The sequence below is a fragment of the Trachurus japonicus genome, chromosome 16 (genome assembly GCF_045865225.1).
Source record: "Trachurus japonicus isolate A0001 chromosome 16, Traja_1.0".
NCBI classification, from domain to species: domain Eukaryota; kingdom Metazoa; phylum Chordata; class Actinopteri; order Carangiformes; family Carangidae; genus Trachurus; species Trachurus japonicus.
Genome location: NC_140922.1, coordinates 10,039,626 through 10,057,832, shown reverse-complemented (window position 1 = coordinate 10,057,832; position 18,207 = coordinate 10,039,626). Strand labels below are relative to the sequence as shown.

General features: G+C 43.6%; 3 protein-coding genes across 27 annotated transcripts in view; 2 read left to right on the top strand and 1 right to left on the bottom strand.

Moving 5' to 3' along the window:
* The window catches only part of erfl1 (Ets2 repressor factor like 1), a 37,455-nt gene extending 30,762 nt beyond the window's left edge, over positions 1-6,693 (top strand). Inside the window, exons 4-6 of the mRNA XM_085801187.1 lie at positions 243-420; positions 2,115-2,244; positions 4,057-6,693. Of these exons, the coding sequence (XP_085657313.1) occupies positions 243-420; positions 2,115-2,244; positions 4,057-4,868 (1,120 nt within the window). The 3' untranslated portion in view covers positions 4,869-6,693. The remainder of the gene's footprint in view (positions 1-242; positions 421-2,114; positions 2,245-4,056) is intronic.
* LOC146971730 (trypsin-1-like) overlaps positions 1-18,207 on the bottom strand; it is a 215,863-nt gene that overhangs the window by 81,044 nt on the left and 116,612 nt on the right. The window contains exon 7 of one of the 2 annotated variants that reach the window (XM_085801194.1): positions 13,624-13,642. The exons of the other annotated variant lie outside the window; for it this stretch is intronic. The gene's annotated coding sequence lies outside the window, so the exon portion shown is untranslated. Of the gene's footprint in view, positions 1-13,623; positions 13,643-18,207 lie in introns of those variants that run through there. 2 annotated transcript variants of the gene reach the window in all.
* Positions 9,411-18,207, top strand: part of arhgef1 (Rho guanine nucleotide exchange factor (GEF) 1) — a 43,885-nt gene continuing 35,088 nt past the window's right edge. For all 24 annotated transcript variants that reach the window (XM_085801179.1, XM_085801165.1, XM_085801163.1 and 21 more), the window contains exon 1: positions 9,411-9,481. The gene's annotated coding sequence lies outside the window, so the exon portion shown is untranslated. The remainder of the gene's footprint in view (positions 9,482-18,207) is intronic.

Below are 18,207 nucleotides of genomic sequence, written 5' to 3'. Positions count from 1 at the left end.
CAGACATGAATTGATTGGAGGAAGGAGGAGTTGAATAAAAACAATGGGAAATCAGCATAGCTCTCGCCCCACAGCGCTCAAGTTGTTTACTCATTCTCTTCGGTTGGTGATGAAATACAAAACCTTGATGTGAGCATTATATTAATCCTCCTCTCCGCTTTTCCTTTTTCTCTTCCCTTTTCCTTTATCTTTTATCCCTTCACTCCATCCCTGCTTCGACACGCCGCCCTCATCCTTTGCAGGTATTACTACAACAAACGCATTTTGCACAAAACCAAAGGGAAACGTTTCACCTACAAGTTCAACTTCAGCAAGGTGGTGCTGGTGAACTACCCCATCCTGGACATGGCCAACTCTCCCTTCTTTCTGGCCCAGAACCACTTCAATGGCGGCTCCACTGCACCAGACTGCACCCCAGAGGTACGAAGGGTAGGATGACGGGCCTGGGAGAGGGTGGGGGGAATATACTTTGATACATATAGTAGATTTAAGAAAATGAAAATAATGCAGTGTCAGTAAATAAACATAAATGTATAGTCTGACATTTTTGCAATCCAAATTATATCCATATTTGTGGGTGTATGGCTTGTAAATATGATATTTAAATGCACAGGAATAAAGTGAAGGGAAACCTGTGAAAAATATATAATAATATAAAAGGTAGAAATGGAAAGACACACAACTTTTTTATTAATGGTGGTTTAATACAGGTAACTGAAATCCATTTTCTCTTGGCTATTTGCCGTTGTATTTCTCAGGCCCCTGCTGTGCATTTGATTTGTACAAGGGAATGTGTGGTATTCACCATATCCATCTTTTATTCACTGTCTCTACTGGTGATCGTAATGGAGTACAACTCACTTATTATTTGCCCTGTGAGATTGTAAAATTTTTACAAAGATAAATTGTATCCGAACACAGACAGAGGGAGGCATGGGCAAAAAAATGTTATAATTTAGTTGGAAAATAATGACTTTATTTGGAGGTCTACTGAAGCTGAATCTGATATTTATAGAAAATAAAACAGTGAACAAATCCATTTAAATGTGTCCACGCTAAATTATGGATGTAGCCACACAGATTGTTTCAGAGGACTCTATTTTTTCACTTTGATTTAAGTGTTGGAGTGTGCAGCTAATTTTATTTCAGGCAACTAATGTCCTAGAAAGTGCACATAACTTGAGAGTACAGTAAAAGAGAATCATCCATCATTTGTCTGCACCATCCTTAAGATGGGATAAGGAGACACACTCTGAGAGGCGACAGTGGAGGGGGACGGTTTTAACTTGTCCTTAAAACAAAAGAAGACGTTATCCCCTCCTTCTCTTATCCCCGCCTCTGATGGCGTATCCATCTGTCATCGATTGAAAATGAAAGAAATAGAAAGCAAAGGGGTCGCGTTAGATCAGATCAATGGCGGGTCATTAATGCGGTTTGTTAAGCAACGCAGATCTCACAGCTTGGGAGTACAGTCTCGCCTTTCAAACTTAGGGCTGTGGGGTGACAGATACTATTGATCCGCAGTCCTGCTCGGGGAAAAAAATCCCCCTTTGTCCCCCTGATTCCTGAGATTCAACTGTTCCATTTATTTTATTTTTTTTTACCTTGTCTCTTTCTCTGTCACGTATTTTACACATCGACACACACACACACACACACACAGCTGCCCTACATCCTGAATGGATGTCAGTCTCTCAGATCTCAGTCCTATTCGTCCTGTGTCCCTTCAAACAAACTGGCCCAAAATCCCTCACTCTTTTCTTGTCATTTATCCTTTGTGCCCACGATCTTAATCGCTGGTCTCCATTTGACTCTGTACTCTTCCTGCCTTTGAGTCGCTGAGCCTCTGCGTCCTCCTACCTCCCTTTTTACCCCCCGACTCCCATGGCTCCCATTTTATCCTGTCCTTGCCGCGACTGTGTCACTGTTTGCATCACGCTCTGCAGGGTGCTGCTGTCAACATGTGACTTTTCCTCCGCATAACACAGCAGCAGCGTGCATGAGGTCAGATTTGTGGGAATCCATGTGCTTTATTTAGGAAGTTATTTTCATTGCACAACTCATTTTTTTCCCTCTCTTTTTTTTGTGTTTTCTCTCCTCTCTTTGTTGCTCAGGCCATACAGTCCCTGTTTCCCCGTTTGCCAGACTCCGGCAGAGGAACATCCCTGTTTGATCGAGGGACCACGGCACCGGGGCCAGAAGGAGACAAGCTGAGACTGGACGCATTCCCTTTCCTCAGTTCAGGTGAGCCGACAGGAGGGGAAAACTTTGTCAAAAACTTTAAGTTGCCAGAGAACAAATAGGAATCTTTTAGTATCCTAGAGACAAAAAAAAACCAAACAAACAGCTTGTACGAGGGGGGGGTGTATACACATAAAGTAGACCTCCTGAAACAAAGAGAGGAGGAGAAGGTGGAAAGCAAGTAAGAGAGGAGAGAGAGAGAGTGGAGGATATAGGGAGGCTTGAGCATTTATTGTTAAAGGAAATAGGAGACATGGCTGTCTCAACGCTCCCCGCAGTGAGGCTGTGCTTCAGGTGAGAGAGGCCAGGTTAGCCTGTGAATTATGCACATCAGCGCGGTAAAAACACAAGTGGAAGGCTGGAGAAGTTGCCCACCCTTTCTGCGCGATTTGTCCTCTCCTTTTCCTCTCGCATACGAGTGTCAATAAACGCAGCGTGGGGTTGGCGCGATTGACATTACGTACATGTGTTAACGCGCCTGCCTTTGTTCGTCTTTTCTTCATATACGTGCATCAGAATGCGTACGACAAACACGCAGAGCCAGAGAGAGGTAGCATGTAAGCAGTTGCATGCACTCCTCATCACACAACCTGCAAACCCCCCTCCCCTCCTCCTCCTCCTCCTCCCCCTTCCTCTCCCTCCCTCCCTCCCCACTCTGTTTGTCCTCAGGTCCTACCCCCCCCCCCTCCCCTTCTTCCCTTCTCACCCTCCTCTCCCTCCCATGTGTCCCCGCTGTCCTAATCCCTTCCCAGGCAGGAAGGCCCTAATTGAGGGTGCAGGCTTCAGTTTGTGGCCTGTGGGCGCCCATTACTGTGTTTTCATAAGCAAGTGAGGCCTGCCTGACTGATTCAATATTCATGTGTCTGCCAGCTACTCCTGGCCCAGCACGCAGACTTCACCACTGTCAAATTAGCCCTGCATAGTAAATAACGGAGTGGAAGAGAGCAAGCGAGTGAGAGAGAGAGAGAGAGCGAGGAAGACAGTCAGGGAAAGATGGGGGGCACAGCAGAGAGAGAAAGAGAGAGAGAGAATCTTTGAGTTGGTTGTCAGTTGGAAGGAAGTACAGTAGGGTTGAGAGGCAATGCTTTTGTTTGTTCATTAAAATTGAATTCCAGCATCACCTCAGATTTACCCCCTTTTTCTGTTATCAAGTGATGCTTACAAGGAACTGGATTGAAACACAGTGCGATATTTAATTTGCCACACCTTAATGATTTTCGCTTAATCTAAAATGATATAATGACATGTGAAAACACGGAGGGAGAGGGGGGAAGTGTGTGTGTGTGTGTGTGTGGTGGTGGTGGGGGGGCAACAAGAGCCCGACGGTTTACAAGTTTTCTTCCTGTCACTCATTTAACCCCTGGAAGTAGACACACTAGTCTGGTAATACATTCTTTATTATTCCTCCGATGGATTTTTCAACAAGGTGACTGTCCCTGCTGTGCTGATGTGCAGTCACAACAGTGGCAAATATTTCCTTCTGGAATTATTTGGAAGATGTTAAACTCCGCTTGATTAGTTGTTTGATTTTTTTTTTTTTTTTCTAAGTAAGTTTCGACTGCAGTGCAGAATCTTTGTGATCACATCTGGGTTGCAGCAGTGTGAAGTGGGTGTAATGCACAGTACTGGCATGCATAAATGAACCGTCAGATTTTTGTTGAAAGCAACCGTGCCAGAATTGGCCCCTGTGGCTCCTGATTAGAATTGCTAATACCGCTGAGCATAATTAGTGAACATTCTTGGATGTTGTATGTCAAGACACCTTTGGCCCTTCTGAGTTTTAACCTCCGTGTCTGGATTCTCTCTGTCCTATAGGTGCCCCATGCTACTCCAAGCCCCCGTCCCTGCTGGGCCCGTACCCTCGCAACCCACCCTTTGACTACCCCTGGGGCTTCAACCCCTACCTCCCAGGGGCCTTCTCTCTCAATAACTGCCCCAAACTGCCCCCTGGCTCCCTCTACCCCTCCCAGTTTTACCCCAACCCTTTGCAGAGCAGCCTTTCCCAGCTGCCTCACCCCTTCTCCTCCCTGCTCCCCCCAGGGGAGGCAGGCGGGGGCGAGAGAGGAGCGGCGGGGCAAACCGGCGGGACGAACGGCACAGCGGGTGGTCAGCCGGCCAGACTCTTACTGCCCCCCTACCCGGGGAGCCTGTCCATCGGTCGGACGGACATTGGGGCGGCGCTCGGGGATCGGGAAAGGGCGGAGACCAGTCCTCCGGGCACGGGGCTGAGTCTGGGGCTCGGAGCGGTCGGGCTGGCGGCCGGGACCGGGACGGGCCGGCAGAGCCCCACGGAGAGGAGAGGGGGGGTGAAGCAGGACCCGGAGTCGGACTCAGACCTGGAGATCACGGATCTAAGCGACTGCAGCTCAGACAACGAGAACGAGCACGAGTTCGGCATCAGGAAGGAGTCCGGCCTGGCCGGCCGGCCACAGATCGTGTTGGATGGAAAGAAAGGGAGCGCGCTGCCGCCCATCTCCTCGCTTCCTCCGCCCGTGTCCCCGCATCCTCTGAAGAGCCTGATCCCCATCTCTCCCCCTCCGCCCTCCCTGGCTCCCTCACTCTCCCCTTCCATGGCTCTGCATGAAAGACACAGGGAGACAGAGACTCTCAAAATGATACACAGCTAATACATTTTCTCCTACGTCCACCATCTTGCCAGTCTAAGCTCTGATAACTCTCTTCTTCTCTCCTTTCATTTCTCTGCGACACTTCTCCGCTGTAGATCATCAACTCTCTCCCATCAGTCTTGATAGATACTTTTCCCAGGAAAGGCAGTTATGCTCTTTACTCATAAAATTGCTGTTTCCCTGTGTGCACTGTTCAAGTTTTCACTTGCCTACAGTCCATTACACTACCGACTTACCCATCTCCGAGCATATGGGGCGTATAGTATTAAGGGTATCGGCCGTCTGTGTCACCATCTTTCCTCTCTACTTTGATCTTGCACACTAAATGATCACTCCCTGGTTTGCAGACTTGTTTACACATCGCCAGCAGTACTCTGCAATTTGCTGTCCACGGCCGAGCTATGATAGGAGGCAGCGAGGTAGTAAATTACAACACAGCGATGCCTGCGTGGGCAAATATTAACAAACAACATCCCTATACTAACAGAACAGAACAACAAATAATGCGCCGATCGATCCAATTTTACAGATTTGTACTGTAAATCTTGAGATCTGGACTATATGTACAGTAATAATCACTATGACTTTTGAGACATAGTCAAATACTGCCACCTGGTGGTCTGTGGAGGCAACATCTCCCTCAGAGAAACCATCGCCTCTCCTCCGTAATCCTGTCCTCAAAATTGTTGCCCCTCAAGTTTATTTTGCACTTACTTTGAAATGATATTGTTTCTTGCAGGTTATTTTAAATGTTCAAAATCCATATTTCTAATAGTGCTAACTGTGGTGGTCCGTGAATATTTATTTTGTCCCGTGGTTTGAGTATTTTCCTGCACATTTTCTAAAAGGAAAGAAAAAGAGAGCAGAGGGAGCTGGGCCAATCTAAAAATTTGTATGAATATTTCTGTGTATATATTTTAATATTGTGTACATTACATTTAATTATTATTCACTATGATAAGATTTAGCTGTATTGTTGTGATTTAATTCAGTATTTAAACATGTTGGAAAAATTATAAGCTTAGGTGTATCAAAGTTTAAATTATTAATGGCAGAAGATCTGCACTCTGAAGATGTTTTTCTATGATGAGGACAGAGGTCACACTGGGAATTGTCTCTGATTTTCTCAACCCCAGTTAATTGTGCCCTTTGGTCATTTTTGCCAGATGCCCAACGTACAAACCCTTTGGGTTCAAATATATGCCGGTAGACTTATTTTTATAGTTAGCATTCACCCAGTGTAACTGTACTGTAATTAGTCAAATGTGAATAATATTGGTCTTCGCATTTTCTTCTTTAAATCCTCCCCCGAAAATCTGTTTTGATTATTTTTCAATCAATGCTTTTTGTCCATGCCAGCAGCAGCGCAATTCGGTTTGCTTGAGGACATTTAACAGTGGAAAAAAATATTCAAAAACTGTTTATCTGTTTTTGACCAGCATCCTTTCTCCGGCCCAGTTTCTCAGCACAGAGTGAACAATAAACCATAATGTACAGCGTCATAGCCTTCATAGCCTATGGTTTGTCAAACAGTGGCGGTATACGATTAGTTGTGAAAGCTCTATTGTAAAGTTAATGTAAAGCTCTATGTTTGTTGAGTTGCTACAGGAAAGGCCTCCAGTCACCTCCACGTGGACTTCACCGACTAACAGCTGTAAATACTGTTTCCTTTGTGTGTGTATGTGTGTGTACACATCCAAAAATGACAATGCAGTGGTTTTACCTGTCATCTCTCTTTGTTTTACTGTAAAGAAGAAAAATTGAAAGTGCAAAAAAGAAGAAAAAGATTAATATCTTCAAAAGCAATAAACATTATTCTGGATAGTGGACTGTTGTTGACTGTGATCTTGTTGAACTCATTCACTGTGTCATGGCGAACACTGAAGGGGAAGGTGGCTCTTCTATTGCTTATTCTGTCATCATCTTTGAAGCTATTTAAGGTATTTATTGCAGTGAATAAACCGTGTTCATATTTTTACAATATACACTGTTGCACATAAAGTTGGAATAATTTTTCTTTTCAGACACATTCCTCTTTTTATTTCTATATAAAGATTAATTCTGATTTAATTTTCTCACTGATATGTTTGGATGTGATTAATCAATAAAGTTTTGAGAAGATATACACTTTATCTACCAGGAATAAATCACATTGTCACAATCATTTCAAGAGAAGCAGTTAAAAATATATATTTTATGGGCAACAGTGATTTATATTTGGAATATTTGGAATTAAACTACATTTTTCTGTGTAATCTCTTATAATTCCCCATAGTTAGTAACATATAGAATAAATAAACCAGATGTGACTGCTAATATCTGACAAATGACCGTCAGGATCCTTCTTGGTTTTAATAAAATATAAAGTTTCTTTTGCAAACATACAAATAATTAGCACTGAAGCTACACTGTGAGGAAATTAAAAATTAAAATTGAAAAGTGTTAAGTTGATCATGTATCAATTATATCTGGATTTCTGTTGAAACAAATATGGTTGAGAACTTGAGACAGATGATGACAAAATGACTGTGTACATTTTTAGGATGATGGGGTCATGTATGTTTGAGCAAAAAAAAACAAAACAGCATCAAATAGTATCAAACACAATGCCATATAAACACTCAATTTGAACTGAAACATAATTCAATTAAGAAATGATGTTATTAACAGTAAAATTATGACATATCTCTTTGTTGTTCATATGGTGTGTTTGACTTTCACTGTTCAACAAGCCACAAAGAGATTAGGACATAACAAAACAAAACATTATAATTAAAAATAATTGTAATAATTGTACAAACACTGGGGATGTAAAATTTCAGTCAAGTGTGAGGTATATTTTAGTGTTTGAACACCAATCTGGTGGACCGGTGTATGTGTGTTATTTCTAATTAAGGGCAAATTGGAGCTGAGCAATTTGAATGTAAGGCTGTGAAACAGAAAAATAGATCTGACTTTGGGTCACACACTACACTCAGAGACACCCACACAAAACCTCCAGGTCCAGTCTATATGTAGGCTATGTGGAAGTTATATGTCAGTGCTAATGACAACATGGTGCCTGAGGTTGTTGTACAGTTTGATTAAAAAGAGGATCTTCTTCTCACAGAAAATAAAACATCTATACCTCCTTAACTCACATCATAAAGTAGCTAGACAGAATATGTGACAGACAAAACTAAATAGGAGACTAAAGCCGACAGGTTGATTCTAAAAGAGATGACCGTAGTAGGAAGGTGTGTGAATATTGTCATCACAGAGCAGTCTGTTATTAACCAGAGCCTCGACACTGTCACCATCAGAGAGCTATGACCCAACACACCAATTTTAAATCAATGCAAAAAGACGTTTTTGTAAAAAACTAAAAAAACTAATTTTAATCCAACATGGACAAGGACTCTTTAATGTGGTCACCAAAACATATAGATTCAAAGAACCAGCTACAGTTCAGTCATGGGAAATGTCTAAATGCCCAAGAACAGATACTAACCAGTTGTGTTTTCCTGAGGTCAAGAATAAAAGTTCAACCTCAGACTTTACTCTGTTTCAACAAAACAGCTGGGCCAGTGTTTCCTGCCAGGAAATTCTGAAGTTTTTCCTAACTATGGTTTTTCGTGGGGTCACATCAGTTTGAGAGCACAGGTCAAGTTAGATCAATAAGTTCAGATAATGAAGGGGCCCGGTGTCGTGTCCATGTTCCTCCACGTGGTGGCGCATGAGACCCAGAGATGAAGTGAAGCAGTGTGAGACAGTAAAGTTTAGTTTGAGTAATCCTCTCTGCAAACAGAAGCCTTGATTTCACAACAGACAGATGTCCCTTTATGGTGCTAAACAGCTGGAATCTCTTCAGACTGACTCTGAATAGAGACTGAAGTATATTTATAGGACATCAACAACAAAACAGCTGTGACTTTAACATAAAGGTAAAATCAATAGAGCTGCAGTTGTTATTTAGGAACAAATTATTGACTGATTAAGGAAGACAACACATTTTTCTGTTCTGTTTGGACTCAGACAGATTTAAGTTTATAAAACAGAGTTTCTATGAGTTAATGTGGAAATAATCTGGGGGAGGTAGTTATTATTAATAGACAGTTGAACAGTGAGAGTGTTTTGAGTTTAAAGTTCAAATAGTTATATGAAAAAAAAATCCCATAATTGCTAATAAGGCGCTTTTAACCGAGGATAAATCACGCACAGACGTAAATATGACGGGCCTGCCTTACAGTAAAACACTTAGTGCTCAGTAGCTGTCGAGCAGCTCAATGGGGACGAGTTACTGTGTAACACAGTGCGGAAACAACCAGTTCAGACGGGCTACTTTTTTTCTTTTTTAATTGACGGGGAAGCCGTAAACACACCGAGGAAATAAGTGCGTTTATCACCCGTGTTGTGGTGCTGTCGGACACACCGAGCACAGACATTTTCAACAAAAAAAGAGGAAGAAAAAAAGACCAAATCTTTGCTCTGTAGCCTAATCTCCGTCTGCTGATCACCCTCTGTTTTTTTTATGTCTACTTCCGCGTACAATGTTTTTTTCCCACTGACACACGGCAACTTTCGAACAGGAAACCTATTAGACTCGCTGCCTGTCGTTTTCTCTCAGTCTAAGGGTGAGTACATTATTTTATTCCTATGCACGCAGACTTTACGTAGAGAGTGAACTTTTGTGGCTCTGTTTGATTGATGAAAAGTCGTCGGGAGTGTTTGTTAAAACCGAGAGAAACGGCTTGTCCCACCACCACCTCCACCCTCCTCTCCCACACCTCTACAGCCGAGCAGCAGACGGTGGCGTCCCCGCAGAGGAATGCTCTGCTCCGGCTGGCTTCCCCTTCATCTCACCCTCTTCATACATAGCCTATATACATCTATAGGCTGTTGTATGAAACTAACAACAGGCTTGTTCAGTATTTTTGTCCCATTTATAGGCTAGAAGCACCGGGTGAAACTGTGGCTCTATGAGGGGAAAACTTAGGTCATATTACATTAGTCTCTATGTGGGTAGGACAACTTCAGGTAGCAGAGTGCTGCTGCTGTTTTTTTTTTGTTTTTTTTTACGGCTTTACTCGTTTTTAGGGTCCCATCCCAAACTACAAATCACTTTTAATGTTCCCAAATGGAGTTATGCTGTGTCGTTGCTAGTCAGTGGAGAGTTTATGGCTGATGACCTTGTGAAGTTTTATGTATTTGTATCTTCTTTGCAGGAGAAATCTATCACAGGAGCGCTTTGGTTGTTTCTCATAAGGAAAAATCTACCACAGAGTAGGCTAAAAGTCTATTTGCGTCTTCATTTTTGTTGTTTCCAGCTGTGTCCAAGTCAAAGATGACCACTTAGCAGTGTGATTACAGACCTAGGTGATCAGCCCCCCCCCCTTGTTTCTCCCTTTTATTCATTTGTAAACATTGTGTTTTTAACAACACAGGCTGCTCAGTATGACAGGAGTCCCTCCCAGTCCTCTGCCTCTGCCCTCCCTCCTCCTATACCTCTCACTTATCAGATCAGTCTATATAGAGCATATAGAGTGGGACAAAGCAGACAGAGCAGAGTTCAATAATTAGTGTCTGCATATAATTGATTACCTATGATGCTTTTTTTTTTTTTTTTTGGCCTCGTGACACAAAGGACATTGCCTGTGCAGAACAGGCAGGAGTTTCCTGTGTTTGCAGGAAACTGCAATTAGGTCTACTGTACTAGTTCAGCTTCATTATCTCAATGCAGTCATTAACTAAAGATAGGAGGCTGGAGCAGTGGGGGGTTGTGCTTGGCAGTAAGCCGCCATGTTTTCATTAATCACTCCCTCAATAACAACAGTTTAAAAATACAAAATAAATAAAAATATTCTAGGTTTCCAGGCTAGTTTGTCCTCATGGTGCCTATATATGTGCTTTACCCCTCCTGGGTTGTTGTAGTCTGCGAGCACAAGCTGTGCCCAGGCAAACTCACATTTCCAGTGTGTGCTAATAACGACTTGGTTTGCTAATTATTATATGGTGCCGTCGTGTGTGTGTGTGTGTGTGTGTGTGTGTTCAGGGCGTTGCAGCTGGCGGTTTTTTGGAGACTGTGACGCGTTCGCAGTCAGCCGCTGCACCCCAGAGGCCCCATGTGAAGCAGGCCCTGCCACTTCCTGTTACGCTCTGCTAGACTAGAGGAGCACTGCACTTGTCATCTCTCTCTCCCCGTGTTTTACAAGTGCAGGCTTGTCTGGAGCCCAAAGGCTACCTTCTCTTCCTTTTAAAGGAATGTTGGCTATTTAATCTGAGCTGCTGTGCCGCTCTCTCCCTCCCATGTCTCCCTCTCTCCCTCTCTCTATTGTTACAGGCCTACATAAACTCACCCACATCCACTGTGTCTCTCACGGGGTAGGGAGATTAACTCAAACAGTGCTACAGCGAGGTGTAACGGGGGGGCATTGTTGTTTACCTTTTATGAGAGACAACCCAGCGACTGGACACTGGGACAGGTAAATGGCACCCACCACGGAGGGAACAGCCGGGGGGGTCTGGAGCTGTGTTGTGAAGGCAAAGCTAATAATTTACTGTAGTCTGTCTTGGACTTCAAAGGCAGCACAGGTATTCTTCTCTGGCTGCAGTTAGATGGAGGCACAGGCCGCAGATAATGAGAGACAGAGTGGATTGGGCTGCTCATCTTAGCAGGGAAATCTACTGGTTCATCCAGAATGAGCCCAGTGGGTGTGTGCGTGTGTGGATGAGATTAGTATATAGCGAGATGTTTAACCTGTGACACATTTATATGGCAGGTTATCACAGCACAGAACAAGGGAACAGTGTGTGTGCCACTTTATTAGCTTACATAGATGAAGTTATGTTCAGATTACTTGAAGATATATTGGAGGTGTCTAAAGTTGATGGGAAATGGTCAGGGAGCTATATTGATGATCAATGACTCATGAGTTATTTAAGTCACTCAAAAAGACATGTCAGTAGGCTATGTCACCATTTCCTAATTTTAGGTTTAGTTAAATTTTCACACCTTTTGTTTCTTTAACATCTGTGGTTGTTGGTCACTCTGCGGCCTCCCATTTAAAAAAAAACAAAAAACAGAACAACACACTCTACACTGTCTATGTAAGTCATATTGAGGTCAGACCGCTGTACCATAGCAGACTATACCAGCACAATGCTAATGCAGCTTTTGCTTGGTTTTTCTCACCAGAGTCACAGTAGAAGAGAAACAGGTGTTAATAATAATAAAAGCAGTGATGGCAGAAATCCATGTAGCTGCCTCAGTGTTGCATTGTTGTGGGCGAGACGGTCTGTGTCACTCGTCTGCCGCGCTCTTCCTGTGTAACAGACGCTCGGTAGTTCAATCTTCACTGAGAGTTTGGACACTGACAGTGATTACTATCATCTTTGAGTCACTTGTGACAGGTGTAATGTTCCGTAACTGTAATTTTTGCATCACTAAAAAGTGACGGCTTTCATTGTGGGATTGTTAGAAAGGAGGAAGTAGCGCAGTGAACACCGAAGAAGAATTTGTGACCAGACAATGTAGGCTATAATATGCACATATATGTCCATATATGGTGAGAGATTTAAGACAAAAGCTGGTCATTTCCACCACTGTGTATTACGATAACATTTTGGTAATAATACCACTCAATATTGACTCTAATTTGCCTGTAGGTGTCAATGTGAGTGTGAGATTGTTCGGCTCTATATGTCGGCCCTGTGATAGACTGTTGACCTGTTCAGGGTCACCCCAACCCTCACCCTGTGTCTCCTGAAATTGGCTCCAGGCCCCCCCCCCTCAGAGGAGTGGTATAGCTATAGGATGGATGGATGGATGGATGGATATATGGCCTATGGTTCGTATGAGCAGATGCAATGATAAGGAGCTTCATACATTAAAGTATTGTACTTACAATCCTGATTTGTAGTGGGTAAGTATGGGGCAAGCTACAGCAATATTTATACTACATTTCCCATAATGCAACACAGTGTGTCTTCAGTAGAGTACAGACAGTTTCTAATGCAGGTTCTCTGTTACAAATCTGAACATAGGATGAGATAATCCCAATGATGTCATAGTGATGTCATCAGGAAGTTGTGGCAAGTTTCCTTCAGAGGTACAGAAGTTAAAAATGTTTTCTGTGCAGCGTAACCTGACCTATATGTAAATAATTGGTGGAATACCCTTTTAATAGACCAACGCCCCAACAGAACCTCACAACACTGATTTGTACTGACTTGATTGACCCCCGATTGATCTTTAAAACATTGATTTTCACAAGTTAATTTCATTCCATTCACCGTCATGCCAACCGCAAAAAGTTCAGTCGTCATAAAGCATCAATCAGTTCACAGTTAAGTGATTCATTGCCGTTGATGTAGCTCACAGGTATTTTATCATGACACAAAGAGCTCAGTGTGTTCACCTGTCAGTCTCTGCCAGCTCTCTGCTGTCAGTCACCGCTGCAGCCGAACCAGACCAGACTGCTATGGAGCGTGTGTGTGCATGAGTGAGAAGGGAGACGTGTGTGTGTGTGTGTGTGTGCAGCAGTGACGTCCCCTCCTCACAACTGAATGACGCCTTCGGGGGCCAAAATGAATATGGTCGATGTGAGCTCTCACATAATGATTAGAGGCTTCTGTTCAGGTACAACCAGGGCCATAACTGCCACTGTTAAAAAATAAATAAATAAATAAAAAAGGTAGAAAATGGAAAGAGTTACATCCATCTGTCCAAGTGTGAGTCAGAGGGACGACTGGCAGGCTAATGTGTGTGTGATGGAGAGTGAGTGAGGCAGCAGAGAATGAGTCCTTTCATTTGAGGGTCAGCGTGGAAAAAAAAAAAGCCAGGCTAGACTCCATAGATGATGTTTACTCTCGAGGAGGGGAAGACGGGGGGTACGGTGGGGTGAAAGGTCCTCCAGTCTGAGGGAGTGTATGCAGACAGCGGGCCAAACTACGCCATGTGAGCACTCGGGCCTTTACGAACAAAGAAGGACTCTTGGATTTGTGATAATGTCATGTTGTAACAGCACAGACGCATAGCCTATTACACAATAACTCGTAACTTCCACTGTCACTTTGAATAACGCCAGTATGTGTCGTTACCGCTGCTTGTCAACTCTCATTTCATTAGTGCATGTGCTTTTTTTCTTATTCATTAAATGGGAAATTCAATAATTTTCCAAGCAAAAATCTGCTTGCAACAGTTTTGCAATTGTGAGGGTTTCCTGTTTGTCCAAGTCAGATGAAACTAAACTGACTGTCTGGGACAAGATGCCGTAAAATACATCAATTGAAAATGAAACTAAAAGGAGAGCACAAAGTACTTGTAAAGTCAAATTAGATATAGAAATTCTTTTTTTTTCTTGCCAAAATGATTAATTTGTGCTTTATACACTCTAAACAACATACAATACCCACTTTCGTAAGAGCTTTGTGATTGCACAATGGCTGCAAATATTTCCTCTGCAGTGCATTGACACATAATTCATGCGAAATATCAGTGTGACATACTAAAAATAATTTGAATACCTATCTGGGTATAGAGCCTATTTTTTAAAGCTGAAGTTACTTTCTTTTGTGCCTTTCCACCGTGTGAAAGTTGTGGTTGTGAAATTGACACCAAAGGTTATGGTTAGTCAAGAAGAGTCAGCTTTGGAAGAGACAGCTGTCTTTATCGGTTCTTGTGAATCGCAACAGTCATGAGAAAGTAACCTACGGCCTGCAGGCAGGAGGATATTGCACTACCTGTGACTCCAGGTGGTTACAGCCTCTTCTGGATGGGTACATTTAACAGTTGCACCTGTAACAGACTGAAAAATGTTTCTACCCCCCCTAACCTGAGCTGTTGAGCTTCTGCTCTGGTCAGTCTGTCCACTGCCTGCAGGGCACTGGAGCTAACATGGGTTAGCTGCTGCCTGCAGCTATCAGACTGTGACACAAACAGTAGGAGCGGACTTTCCTGCTCTAAATGTGCTGAAACTGTTAAATAATGGTGTGGTATTGAGCTAAAGCTGCATGGAATAACATTTTCTTTCAGCTTGGAGCAACTCTAGGCTAATGCACATAAAATAGGACATTTCAACTAGTTTTAGATTTACAGGAGAAAACTTGATGAAAGAAATATGACTCTGTGATTTTATTTTGTTTCCATATCACCCAGTACTGTAACTCTTATCTTGAACACTAGCAAATGTAATTGACTTGTAGATATGCATTTAGTAAAGACAGTACTGCTCTTGGTCAGAGACTGGATTGTCCCTGGGTAGGGCTGTCCTGAGAAAGACAGGGTTGGATGTCTGGATTGCACACCGTTGGCATGCGGTTAGCAGCATCGTGAACCAAGGTGTGCTCGTGTGCAAGTACAGAGGTATTTTTGGCAACGTTAGCCTCCTCTTTGATTCTAGACAGACTGAATCTCTTCCAGGAATATTCAGCATGAGCCTTGGTACGGTTGCTTTGTTGGGTATCGTCTTAAAATCAGATGCAAATGAAAGCAGGATGCACAAACAACACACGTAACAGACTTGTTAATGAACGAGGAGCAGGCTTTTTTGTCCCAAATGCTAATCAGAGGTTTCTGTGTTTGGCCTCAGCAATTACTGATCTCACTAACACACACACACACACACACACACACATGGAAGCAGTTAGGCCAAGCTGAGGTTCACTCTGAACTGCCAATCCATGCCAGTCGATTGGCCCTGGCCTATCAAATGTTTCCATGAGGCCAATGACCTCTATATGGGGACATGGAGCGAGCAAGAGGGTTGGAGGGGGGGCGGGTTTCGACAGCGGTGGGGGTGGGGGTGGCGGTTTGTTCCAGCAGACGAGCGAACTGTACTTTGTCTCTAAGGAGAGCCCAGAAAATGAGGAGACCACCTCAGCGGACATGCTCGGCTTTGTACATGAAGACGAGGAGAGGAAGTTCAACAGTAGCTCATTTTATGGGATCCCTCGTTTACCATCATCTTTAAAGATCTTGACATCCGATGGAGGTAGTCTTACACGGGGATCTGGGGGGGATGGGGGCCGTTCAGCATCATTAAAAACCCTCGGAGAGCGACGTCCGCTCCACTGAAAGCATATGATGAGACAGTCGATGATTTGCCGCAGCTCTCTCCAAGTGAATTCATATCAAGAAAAGGTCATTGCAGTAAAACTCGAGGAATCCAGAAGGATTCAAAAGTACCTTTTCCCTTTTGGACCTGCAGTAGAAACGAAAAAAAAGAACATGTAAGGCAGGAGCCTGTGAAGCAATGAAAAGACCTGCCTCTTTGGTGCTATTGCCCATAATCTTATTTTAGCCGCTACGTAATGGTCGTTAAATTACATAATTGACCCTTGTCTGCCAGCCATGAATGCACTGGCTGTCTTGGAGCGATTGTACAAGGGGCCGCTTTATTTTTGGGCAGTAGGTGAAGGAAAAGAGGCAGAGAGGGAGAAGGAAACTAAAACATAACATGCAGAGAGGCGAAACTTACAGAACGAAAGTTTGGCAGAAGAGAGGAGGAAGATGTGATGGGGGGAAAGAGGAAAGAAACTGCCTGAAGACGCCTGTTCTCAAACCACCACCACAGAGGAACCGCTCCCTCTCACGCTGATGTCACTTCCCTTGTGCTCGCTCTCTGCCCCGCCACCGACTGACTGTACCTTCAGTATCTCTGAGTGCACCCTGTCCTGTTGGGTTTGCTTACTGTCGGCGCAGTGACCAGATTCCTGGGATAACTTTGCCCTCTGTAATGTTCAGACCCACTGTTTTTATTGCCCTTCTATCTTTACTGAACTAACATGCAGATGTCAGGCCACGTCAGGCTCCGTTATCAAAAAATGTCTTATCTCCGTTTAGTTAAAAAGAGCCTTACCCACAATCGGGCTTTGTTTCTGTAAATATCCTAAGACGCTTTTGTTTTCTGTTGGGTTAATCTGTTGCATAAGGGATCCAGTGGAAGAGATAGATTTGATGCAAATTAAAGCTGCAGAGGTCGCAGCAGCGTCCTGATTTTCAGTGCCAAAATGTTGGATCCTGCACACGAGTCTTTAAAGTATGCCACTCCGCATTAAAGCTGGTTTAAAAAATAATATATTTTAGCAATTAAATTCATATTTATGCTTTAGAGTGATGTCTTCTTAACCTTCTGGGAGCGGTTCCTCAATGTTTTTAGCGTCCGATCTCGGGCACCCTGCTGTCTGTCGTAAAGTTGTGCCAAAGATTTGTGGGCGACTAAAAGCAACAACACGAGTCACTTGTTCCAGCGTCTCCAGCCCATAAGTGTGAGTCCAGTTTCAGCCCCAGAAACTGCTGCTAAAGTGCAGGTAACTTTAGCAGAATCAGTTTGCAGTGTCAGGAGGAAGGGTCCTGGTGGAAAAGACGGTCTGATACAGAGGTGTTTCAAATCACCAACGATGTGTTGCCCAGTGTCTAATTGAACCTTAAACTTATTTGATTAACTCTTCTGTCTTTTGTAGTTTTTTTTTGTAGCTCTACCCTGCACTTCATGGGTTAGGGGTTAACCCTAACCTCTAACACATGGCTGTGGGCCTGAGCTTTTCCCTCATTACACTGAATTAACTTTGGCATTTAACACCTAAGGCCCTGCTCCAACCCTGCTTCCACCCTCCAACCTATTATCGCACATACATGCACACATAGTTAGGCCGAGCTTACACAGTGCACACACACACATTGCACACATCTAAACATCTTGCAGTTATGTAACCATCCCTGTGTGGCAGCGTGGTGCATGTAAAACATAAAGACAACGCGCACGCTCACACACGTGCTGTACGGTCGGAGGTGCCTCTGGCTCTGTTTTCACTGAGGTGCTGAGGTGCGAGCTCGCTGTCAGTTGTGTCAGCTGCAGCCAGAACCATGTGGTCAAGGTTGAAAGCGTTGTGTGTGTATGTGTTTGGTTTTTGTGTGGTGTACTTTGGAAGCAAATGCATGAGGCTGTGAAGGTGTAGCTCTGTGCTCAGACACAGTTTCTGGATCGTTCTGTGTATAGCTTGTTAGACTTTCCAGAGTTTGTCGCTCTTTTTCCACTTGCCCTTTCCCTTTTCTTTCCACTGTTGCCGCCTTGTTCTTCATTTCCTGCTGCAGTGTGCCCCCTCTTTTAATTTCTTCTCCATGTACCCTGCCCCCCTCCTCACCCCCCACCCCCCTCCTCACTGAGGCCCTGGCTTCTCTGTTTAGTCTGTAGGGTTCATACAGGCCACTGTTTGCAGCCACAGTTGTAAAAGTTATGATTGTCTGCCTGCAGTTTTGGGACATTCATGACAAGGTGTGAAAATGATTATTAAGTTACATATGTCTGTGCATTTCATTCCACCAGGCTACATCAGTTTTTTTTGTTGCAACTGTTGAGCA